This window comes from Cucurbita moschata, unplaced genomic scaffold (assembly GCF_002738365.1).
Source record: "Cucurbita moschata cultivar Rifu unplaced genomic scaffold, Cmos_1.0 Cmo_Scf00030, whole genome shotgun sequence".
NCBI classification, from domain to species: domain Eukaryota; kingdom Viridiplantae; phylum Streptophyta; class Magnoliopsida; order Cucurbitales; family Cucurbitaceae; genus Cucurbita; species Cucurbita moschata.
The window spans coordinates 2102104-2113540 of record NW_019268546.1 but is presented as its reverse complement, the minus strand read 5'-3'; the positions used below and the strand labels follow the sequence as shown (position 1 = coordinate 2113540).

General features: G+C 36.7%; 2 protein-coding genes across 3 annotated transcripts; one reads left to right on the top strand and one right to left on the bottom strand.

Moving 5' to 3' along the window:
- The first annotated feature begins 2667 nt into the window (after nucleotides 1-2667).
- On the top strand, nucleotides 2668-8362 carry LOC111464374 (probable phospholipid-transporting ATPase 4). Of its 2 annotated transcripts, none has more exons than XM_023108562.1 (11): nucleotides 2668-2833; nucleotides 3357-5255; nucleotides 5357-5467; nucleotides 5595-5871; nucleotides 5956-6044; nucleotides 6128-6212; nucleotides 6284-6493; nucleotides 6639-6764; nucleotides 6853-6951; nucleotides 7049-7240; nucleotides 7316-8362. In XM_023108562.1, the coding sequence occupies exons 2-11, from the start codon at nucleotides 3415-3417 to the stop codon at nucleotides 7979-7981; spliced, it is 3696 nt and encodes a 1231-aa protein (XP_022964330.1). In that variant the 5' UTR covers nucleotides 2668-2833; nucleotides 3357-3414; the 3' UTR covers nucleotides 7982-8362. The 2 variants fall into 2 exon arrangements, with proteins under 2 accessions (XP_022964330.1, XP_022964331.1); XM_023108563.1 differs by having other exon boundaries at nucleotides 3296-5255.
- A 1234-nt stretch (nucleotides 8363-9596) lies between these two features.
- LOC111464234 lies at nucleotides 9597-10360 on the bottom strand. Its single transcript, XM_023108334.1, has one exon. It carries the CDS (start codon nucleotides 10107-10109, stop codon nucleotides 9753-9755), a length of 357 nt encoding a protein of 118 aa, XP_022964102.1. The 5' UTR covers nucleotides 10110-10360; the 3' UTR covers nucleotides 9597-9752.
- Nucleotides 10361-11437: the final 1077 nt, after the last annotated feature.

Here is an 11437-nt window from a genome sequence, read left to right as displayed (position 1 = left end):
TTTTTTTTTTTTTTTTTTTTTTTTTTTTTTTTTTTTTTTTTTTAATTTCGCTTATAAACAGAATATACATACATATATATATATATATACATATATATATATATTGATCACACAATCCAACCTTTTTTTTAGTTGGATAAGATAAAGGCGATATTTAACTTGAGTTAAATTAAGTGAAAAATCATTTTAAATATTATGCTATTATTATTTTTTTAATTTCAACCTTAGGTACATGTAATAAATAAATAAATAAATAAGGATTGTAGGAAGGAGTGGCGTCTATAATTTTTTAATATCGAAATATTAAAAAAAAGAAAAATTAATAAAATTAATCCATAAATGTCAAGATGGCTATTTGATTTTTATTTATTTATTTATTTATTATTATTATTATTATTTTTGACAAATATTACTTTCTTCGTTATTTTATCCATTAAAATAGTTTTCTCATCATTTTTCTTTTAATGTTTTTTAAAACTATATTTCATTTCTTTGTCAAATTCTAGAAATAAAAATCAAGTTCAGAAGCATGCTGCCAAATACCGCTCGACGTGTCGAAAATGGGAGAAATTCGTCTCTCCCCTTCCGACGACACATCGCTCGAATGTCATTTTATTTACTTTTTTTTCTTTTCTAATATATAATGATTACTCGATCACGGCTAATGCATGTCGTTTTATTTACTTTTCTAATATATGTCGTTTTATTTATTTTATTATTATTATTTTACAATTATACCTAATTTTACAACTTTTGAAACCAAAATTTTAATCTCTCAAATTCCTTTCTTAAATTAGGAGTTTTAGCTTCTAATTTACGTTTTAATCAATCAATTTAACAATATCAACTATTTACAAGTCGTAACATATTACTAACATTAGATATAAATATCAAATATTCTTAATCTTCATAATAATCTAAGGTAAAGTTGTGTTGGGTTGTACCGCTACTTTCAGATTGGTCGAGTTGGTCCAACTAAAAACTGTCAACTCGTGAACCGACCCAAATGTTCAATTTTTCAAAAATTCAATCCAATCCAAAAAAATCTAACTCAACCCAACCTTTATGGTTTGGGTTGAATAGTTCTAATTGGTCAGATACTCGAATCATATGAAAAAAAAAAAATTAAATTTTGATTGAACAATTGAGCAATGAAATGAAAAGTTTGAATAGAATTGTGAAATAATGAAAGAAGTAAGGTTTAAGCAAAACAATTTTGATGTTGAAATGACTTCAAATTATGTCCCATTCAACTACCTATTATAAATTTCCTTATATTTTCCCCCATATTTATCTATAACCACAAAAATATTAAACTCTTAAATCTTTATTATTATTATTTATTTATTTATTGCTACCTAACCATTTCTTGGACAGTTGGAGAATTTCCAACCTACTTAGGTTATATCAAATATATATATTTATATAATAACATAAAGAAAGTGACATTTATTTTGTTCTTACTTGTGGTAATAAATTTGCTCAAATCCAACATTTCCTCATTTTTAAAATATAAAATCTCTTCAATAAGTTTTTTTTTAAATAATAAAAATAAACAAATTAATTCTCAAATTATAATGTCGGGTCCATACCAAGTTCGTGATTTTGTCATTTCTTTGTGTTTTTCTTTAGTACCCGCTGTTATACCCTCGATTTAATGTTGGGTAACACTCTCCAATAGTATTTTCATTTACTTTGTAATGTAATAGCACAATTAACCATAAAAATTTAGTCTCGATAAAAATTAACAACGAATAGATAAGCACATGTTAGAAGGAAGTCTATTCGTTATTGTGTCGCCTACAGCCAACGACGTATGCCCGAGCCTCAAGTCTCGATTCAAGAAAAAAAATTTTAAAAAACGGTACAGAAAAATTTTGAAAGCAAGATTTGAGAAATTGAATTTGATGTTATAGGAGAATGTAAGCAAAAAGACAGCAACAAACAATTAAACTCGGATGTTTTTAACTAAGATTATGTGGGCCCACTTCTTCCACGTATATTATTTTTTATATTTCAAAAATTATTAACCCGGAAGAAAAAAATAAAAATAAATACGATAAAACAGACAATATTGTCACGTCGGATAACGTGGGCCCCGAATGCCATGGGAAGGAAGACTAATTCTCCCTTGGAGCTGTCATTCATTAACTTTCAAGAACTCAACAGGTCATTTTAACAAAACCCCCACCAAATAATCCCAAAATAATAATAATAATAATTAACTTTTTATTATATATTAAAATGAGTATTATTATTTAATAAATTTTAATAAAAACTAATTAGGAGCTAATTTTGAGTTTAATTAAAAATATAACAATAAAGTTAAAAATTTAAAAATTTAAAAGTATATATTGACTTAAACAGAGAAAGTCAAAATATAAGGACAAAAATGGTATTTTGTACTTATTATTATTATTAATTTAGAGAAAATTAATTTAAAAAAAAAAGGAAAATATAAAAAAAAAATATAAATATAGAGAGGGGAGGGCCCGGAATTTCGTGTCATTGGTTCAGAGTTGAAGGTAGAGAGAGAGAGGGAAGAGAAAATAAGAGAAAGAAGAGAGAGAGAGGTTAGAGAGAGAAAGAAAGAGAGAAAAAGAAAGAGAGAGAAAGGACATTTCTTCTCTCTTTTGGCCTAAAACCCTGTTTTTCTCTGTTTCTCTAGATTTTCTCTCTCTACAAGGTCACACTCTCTCTCTCCTCCTCCTCTTCTTCTTCTTCTTCTTCCTCTTCTTCCTCTTTCTCTTTTCACCTTGATCTGCACCTCCACTTTTTTTCTCTCTCTTTTTTCCACCCACTCATGGGTGGATTTGCCTCCTGATTCTTCCAGGTAACATTTTCTTTCCGGCTTTATGATTTTCTTGCTTTGCTTGATTGTTCGTGAAAATTTGCTGTTATTGGCTTCGAATTGTGTTATTGTGTGAGGAATTTGTTAGGTATGATGATTGTATCAATATTTGAGCTCTACATTATTGATATTTAGTAATAATCGAGGTTTTCCTCATTTTTCTGTTTGAATCGTGATTTTGTCCAATGGAGATTAAGATTTGTGGTGAATTCAATCCGTGGTGCTATGTTTTTTGTTGTTTTAGTATCTTCTTTTCATGTCTTTCTGTTTTGTGACGTTTGGATTTGTTATTGGGAATTAATCGATTTGTTTTGAGGACATTACATGAAATTCGACTTTCTCCTTCTCTTTGTGTGATTGAATTGTTCTTCGTGATTTACGTTGATGATTGTGAGATGGATTTGAAGACGGCTCAAATGTGTTTGCTTGAATGTGGCCGTCTAGGGCATCCGGTTGCTGGTGGTGGATGATTTCTTTGTTAATTCATTCATACGGTTATGTTTAGGCTGCAAATGGAGAAATTTCAGTAAGGACATTGGTTTCTTTATCATATATCTTTCAAGATGAAAATCGAGTCGATGAGACGGGGAAGGATAAGGGAGAGGATCCGGCGGAGCCATCTCTATACATTCGGTTGCATCCGGTCACAGAGTGCATATGAGGCCGATGATTCGAATCCATTAACAGGACCTGGTTTTTCACGAATTGTCTGTTGTAACCAACCTCATCTCCATGAGAGGCAGCCATTGAAATACTGCTTCAATTACATATCCACAACCAAGTATAATGTTCTTACTTTCTTGCCTAAGGCTCTCTTTGAGCAATTCAGGAGAGTTGCCAATTTGTACTTTCTTTTGGCTGCATTGTTGTCCCTCACACCAGTTGCCCCATTTTCTGCCATGAGCATGATTGCTCCTCTGGTATTTGTTGTTGGTCTCAGTATGGCTAAAGAAGCTCTCGAGGACTGGAGTCGATTCGTGCAGGATATGAAGGTTAATCTCAGGAAAGTGATTGTTCATAAAGGGGATGGTGTTTTTGGTCATAGACCTTGGCACAAGATTCGTGTAGGAGACATAGTGAAAGTAGAGAAGGATCAGTTCTTTCCCGCTGATCTACTTCTTTTGTCGTCGTGCTATGAGGACGGTATATGTTACGTGGAAACGATGAATTTGGATGGCGAGACTAATCTCAAAGTAAAGAGATCTTTGGAAGTAACCTTACCATTGGATGATGATGCTACCTTCAAAGACTTTACTGGAAAGATTTACTGTGAAGATCCAAACCCAAATCTTTACACATTTGTTGGTAACTTGGAGTATGATCGGCAGATTTATCCTCTTGATCCTAGCCAGATTCTCCTCAGAGATTCTAAATTGAGGAACACAGCTTATGCCTACGGGGTAGTGATATTTACTGGACATGATAGTAAAGTCATGCAGAATGCTACAAAATCTCCTTCCAAAAGAAGTAGAATAGAGAGAAAAATGGACAAGATTATTTACATCCTTTTTACCTTACTTGTATTGATATCATCAATGAGCTCAATAGGTTTTGCTGTGAAGACAAAGTACCAAATGACTGACTGGTGGTATTTACAAACTACTGGTGATGATCCACTGTATAACCCTCGTCAGCCAACCTTATCAGGGCTCATACATTTGATCACTGCTCTTATACTCTATGGATATTTGATACCGATCTCGCTCTATGTTTCCATCGAGGTTGTTAAGGTTCTACAAGCTTCCTTCATTAACCAAGATATTAACATGTATTGTGAAGAGACTAGTAATCCCGCTCGAGCTCGGACTTCAAATTTGAACGAGGAGTTGGGTCAGGTAGACACGATCCTATCCGACAAAACTGGCACTTTGACTTGTAATCAGATGGACTTTCTGAAATGTTCCATTGCTGGGACTGCGTATGGTGTTAAATCTAGTGAGGTTGAACTTGCAGCTGCAAGGCAGATGGCATATGACCTTGACGAGCAGGATGCAGATTATTCTGATGTTGTTGTGCAAAAAAATAGCCGACAGTCTTCCATGGCATGGGACCGAAAAGAATCGGAGATTGAATTGGAGACTGTTCTTACTTCAAGTGTTGTCAAAGAGCAGAAGTCTGCCATAAAGTATTTTGGTTTTGAGGACAGCCGTTTAACAAATGGAAACTGGTTGAATGAGCCTAATCATGATGTTCTTCTATTGTTCTTCAGAATTTTAGCAATTTGTCACACTGCAATTCCTGAGCTGAATGAGGAAACTGGTGCTTTTACTTATGAAGCAGAGTCCCCTGATGAAGGTGCTTTTCTTGTTGCAGCAAGAGAATTTGGTTTTGAGTTTTGTAAGAGAACACAATCAACCTTGGTTGTGCGTGAAAGATATCCTTCTCCTAACCAAGTAGTTGAAAGGTAAGAATAAGATAGTTCTTTGATTAAGTTTCTTAGGCCCATTTTTCCATGAATTCTATGCTTCATGCGTTGCTGATGATGTCTCTTGGGAATTTTTACAGGGAATACAAAGTTTTAAATCTTTTGGATTTCACTAGCAAGAGAAAGAGAATGTCTGTAATTGTTAGGGATGAGTATGGCCATATTATTCTTCTCTGCAAAGGTGCTGATAGGTGAGTCTCATCATTAGAAGCTCTTATGGATCTTTTTGAGAGAATTTCATAGAGATATCGACTGCATTTTTTGTTTTATTTTTGGTCTTTTTTGGATGTCTTAGTACTTATAACTCCAATCTTGCAGCATCATCTTCGATCGACTATCGAAGAACGGAAGAATGTATGAGGAAGCAACCACAAGGCATTTGAATGAATATGGAGAAGCTGGGTTGCGTACTCTGGCACTTGCTTATAGAAAGCTTGAGGAGTCCGAGTATACTGCTTGGAACAACGAGTTTCAGAAGGCTAAAACGTCCATTGGAGGAGATAGAGATGCAATGCTCGAGCGAGTGTCCGACCTCATGGAACGAGAATTAACCCTTGTTGGTGCTACCGCTGTGGAGGACAAGTTACAGAATGGGGTGAAAACAATATATATTTACATTATTGTTTTTGTTACTATTCTGGTTTCTTTTCTTTAAACTAGGCTTATGTTTTTGTTGTAGGTGCCCCAATGCATTGATAAACTTGCACAAGCTGGCCTTAAGATCTGGGTTTTGACTGGAGATAAAATGGAAACTGCCATCAACATTGGGTCAGTCTTGTATCCATATATGCCATGTTCAAACATATAAATTCAAATGCTAAGCAAAAGACAATCATTGTTTGTGTCTGCAGATATGCATGCAGTTTACTTCGACAGGGAATGAAGCGGATTTGCATATCAACAAGCTCAGATTCTTTAGCTCAGGAAGGAAAAGAGGTATGTAATTCTTTGAATGAGAGCACAGGCAAATTGCTACAGGAAAATTGATTTCATACGAATTTGGCCAGGCCATGAAAGAATATATTTTGAATCAAATCACCAACGCCTCGCAAATGATCAATCTGGAGAAGGATCCACACGCTGCATTCGCTTTAATCATTGATGGGAAGACTCTAACATATGCTCTCGAAGATGATATGAAGTTTCAATTCCTTGGACTCGCTGTTGATTGTGCATCGGTCATTTGCTGTCGTGTCTCCCCCAAGCAAAAAGCCCTGGTAGGACTTCCTTCCTGGTTTTGTGGTTAACCATTTTATATAATGTACTCCTGGTGTATCATATATAAGCAGTTCATTGAGTGCAAAACATAGTCATGAACTGTTGATTTCGACTTTTGACCTCTGTTCGGGGGCGTTTCTGCAGGTAACAAGGTTAGTGAAAGAAGGTACTGGGAAAACCACTTTGGCAATTGGTGATGGCGCAAACGATGTGGGAATGATTCAAGAGGCCGATATTGGTGTCGGTATCAGCGGGGTTGAAGGTATGCAGGTAGGCACAAAGGACTCTCCTTCTAAACTCTACTAAATAAATATCCCTATCTCTATCTCTCTCTCTTTTTAACTCCTAATTCTCTCAGGCTGTGATGGCTAGTGATTTCTCTATTGCCCAATTTCGGTTTCTTGAAAGGCTTCTGGTAGTCCATGGTCATTGGTGCTACAAGAGGATAGCGCAAATGGTAATGTTCTTTGTTATGTTCAAAGCAAGTTTGGCTTCCAAGAAATCAAGGCTCCACCAACCAGTTAATGATCTAACAAGGTCATTTTCATTTTCAGATATGCTATTTCTTCTACAAGAATATCGCATTCGGATTAACGCTGTTCTACTTCGAAGCATACGCGGGATTTTCTGGGCAATCAATATATGATGATTTCTACATGCTATCATTTAATGTCATACTCACCTCATTGCCTGTAATTTCCCTTGGAGTTTTTGAACAAGATGTCTCTTCTGAGGTGTGCCTACAGGTAAACACAAACATTTTAAACATAAATCAGCAAACTGATATGTGTTCATGTGACTAACCATCATCGATCTAGCAGTTCCCTGCACTCTATCAGCAAGGCCCCCAAAACTTGTTCTTCGACTGGCCTCGGATTTTCGGATGGATGGGGAATGCTGTCTACTCCTCTATAGTTACTTTCTTCCTCAATCTCATCATCTTCTACGACCAGGCATTCCGCTCAGGCGGCCAAACTGCCGACATGACTGCTGTCGGAACCACCATGTTTACTTGCATCATATGGGCAGTAAATTGCCAGATCGCTCTAACAATGAGCCACTTCACCTGGATCCAACACCTTCTCGTCTGGGGTAGTATCGCCATGTGGTATTTGTTCATCTTACTCTATGGAATGGTAATATCCTCTGGAAATGCATATAAAATATTCGTTGAAGCCTTAGGACCTGCCCCTGTTTACTGGGTAGCCACCATCTTAGTAACAATTACCTGCAATCTCCCATATCTTGCCCATATATCCTTCCAAAGAAGCTTCCATCCAATGGATCATCACATAATCCAAGAAATCAAATACTACCGAAAGGATGTGGAAGACACACACATGTGGACCAGGGAAAGATCAAAAGCAAGGCAAAAAACCAAGATAGGATTCACAGCCAGAGTAGAAGCTAAGATCAGGCAGCTAAAAGGAAAGCTCCAAAAGAAGCACTCTTCCCTTGGAGCTCCTCCAACTGGTACTATTTCATGAAAATATCATCTCCCTTCCACGTAAATCTTCATTTTTTCTGGATTTTTTTTCCCTAGAGTCCGGCCATTTGAATCTTTTTCTTTTCCTTTTGATTTTTTTTTTCTCCTGTTATGGCAAATGGGTTATTGGCATCCCATTTGGTTATAGCAAAAAGAACGTGCTTCTGGAGGCTTTTGTATGTACCATAACTTAAAAAAAAGGATTTGAAATGATAAGTGCTTGTAGAATAGCTGATACCCTTAAAGCCGCCTGCTGTTCCCATTCTTTCCCCTTTGCTCTGTTTGTATATCCCCCTTACTGATAGCTCTGATATTCAACAACTGACTTTGTCATCTCGTTCAACTCTGTTTCGATTGATCATTCTAATCATCTATATTTATATATGGCTTCTACTAATTGTATCATCTGCTGCTTTCACAATCATTGATGATCTTGCATTTGTCTTCTTTATACGACTCTCTCAAATTTGATCTGTTCAATCCCTGATATGACCCATTTGATTTAATGAACTATGCATTGGAGGTTCAACAATTTCATCCTTCAACCATGGTTGTTTGGTTGTTAGGATTAAGACATATATCAATGTTAAAGTTGACTATTGGTAATGAGCTGAATGAGTTTATTTATGTAACAGTCAAAACCCACCGCTAGTAGATATTGTCTTATTTGGACTTTTTCTTTCGGACTTTTTCTCAAGATTTTTAAAACGCGTCTAGTAGGATGAGATTTTCACACCCTTATAAAGAATGTTTCGTTATCTTCTCCGACTGATGTGGGATCTCACAATCCACTCCCTTTGGAGCCCAACGTCCTATCTGACACTCGTTCCTTTCTTTAATCGATGTGGGATCTCACAATCCACTCCCTTTGGAGCCCAGCGTCCTATCTGACACTCGTTCCTTTCTTTAATCGATGTGGGACCTCTCAATCTACGCCCCTTCAGAGCCCAACGTCTTATTTGACACTCGTTTCCTTCTCCAATCGATGTGGGACCTCTCAATCCACGCCCCTTCGGAGTCCAACGTTCTTGCTAGCACATCGTCTCGTATCCATCCCCTTCAGGGCTCAATCTCATTGCTAGCACATTGTTCGGTATCTACCTCTGCTACCATTTGTAACGGCCCAAGCCCACCGCTAGTAGATATTGTCCTCTTCAGACTTTCCCTTACGAGTGTTTCGTTCTCCTCCTCCACCGACGTGGGATCTCATCATTTAAGTCATCCCCATCACCATCATCTCCAGCTGAAGATTTACGCTGCTTCAACACCGACGGAGAAGCTACAGGATTTTCAAAGCCTGATTTGATTTATAAATTAGCGATCTGTGAGAGAAGCAAACATGATAACAATTATTGGCATGTGAAACTGTCTCCAAAGTCTGAACTGAATCATTCATGCCTTCTTCTGACTCTTCCACTCCTCTGCTTTTTTGGGTCTCTAATGGTGTCGGTGGAAGAACATCCAAAAATCTGTCACAAACCATTGATCAATTTGGTTTTGTGAAGAAAGCCATCATTTCAAACAAAACCCAGTTTTCTTTTCCCCATTTCCCCCAAATTATGAACACACAAACTGATTCTAATATATTACAGAGACCCCTTTCAATATATCAAGTAAAAAAAACAGAGCAAATCGAGACCACTGATAACATAGACACAAACTTTAATTTCTTTACGAACTTAAGGAACAGCCAATCGATTCATCATATAGTTACATATTCAGGAAATTAAAGATCCAAAACAAGAACTCACACAACAAAATGATTGTTCATATCACCTCCATCCATAGATTACATGAGTGTAAGTGTTCTTAATCCACCTGAAACTCTTTCTCAGAGACCCTTTCATCTTCCCTTCCACTGCATAAACCTTATATCCAGCAACCCTTGTCTTCCTCTGCAGTTCTGGATCCTTGAAACTCCAGCTTTTAGAAGTTGACCCCATATTGCTTTTGGGTTTCTTCATTTTCATCTCTTTGTCTGGTTGATTTTGCTGCTGCTGCACAGAACCTGCATAGCTGACACTGTAAGACCTCAGATCTTGCATGTTTGTTGGGGCAGCTTTGTTCTCATAGTAGCTTTCAATCTGCATTCTGCCTTCTCTGCAAGATTTGGATCTGAAATCCTCCATAGCCAAACTTCAAAGAGAACAGAGAATTTGAAAGTCTCGAGGCTAAATTGGGAACGAGGAAGGAAAAATGGTTCTGGGTCTGCTTATTATGATGGTTATAGATGAGGATAACGTGTATTTATAATCTCTCGATTGGAGGATTTGAGGATCCAGGCGTATATAATAAATTTTTGGGATTGCCATTTACAATTGTCTTCACCTAAGGGCATTGCATGAGCTGCGAAATGTTGACTCTTTGGCACGTGGAATAGTCATCAAGTCGACCTCATGCTTAAATTAAAAGCACTTCAATGGAGCCTCACAACATACCCTTTCGATCAAGTCAAGCCAACGTGGTCATGAAAGTGAGTGGCTACAACTTCTCTTAGGTTGTCATTCTTAAATAAAGTTGACTGTCATAGGAAAATTTTCTACTTTGTAGATTGAGATATTACGAGAGCATACACGATTTATTTATTGTTGGTTTGTTGAGATCTTTTTAATGATCTAGAGTCGATGAATGTTAAAAAGAACAATTATGAAAGTAAAATTATAAAGGGAATAAAGGGAGTATGACACTCTTGTAGTACTAGAAATTAGAACTAGAAATTAAAGAAACCGACACAAGTTAGAATGAAATTTTTTTAATTCATCACATAAGTTTGAGTGTAGTATGATTTTATCCGTTGGGAATTGAACACGTACGTCTAGGAAGATGCCTAATAAACAAACCCAAAGAAAAATATTGTAGTTGTTAATTGATTGATGGGGTGAATTTGGTGCAACTGCCCAACAAATGGATAGGAGGTTTTCAAGACCTAAATCTCTCCACCATTTCCATTATTGCAGTCCTTTAGAGTACACAAAAGTTGATCCTGGGGCCCTCAATTCTTAGCTAATGGCAGCTGTATCCTCTTCCAGTGAATTGAAATGGTCCATCATGGCTAGGTATTGGCTGGCTTTGGTGCGGTGGTACATTCTTATGGATGAATGTTCCGAGGTTGTGGCAATCAATTAGGTGGCCCTAAGGGTCATCATAAAGAGGGTTAAAAGGGCATTGGCCTCGTGCAATAATGAGTTTATTTGGAGGACTTTTTAGTATCGTTGGTTGACTTGTGTGGCGGTGGCCATGAGGTGATGTGCCTATGCCTTTTTTTGCCGTAAGCCCTAAGCAACTATGACACTTGATAGCGGTAAGCAAGGAAAACAGAGGGAACGATTAGCTATCTCAAATGTCAATGCTACTAATGATGCTTATTTGGAAAAGGCAAACCTTTGGTTACATTGATTTCTAAGGGGCATTAATCATTCCATAAATATCTTCAAGCTGAAGCCCCCCCCCCCCCCCC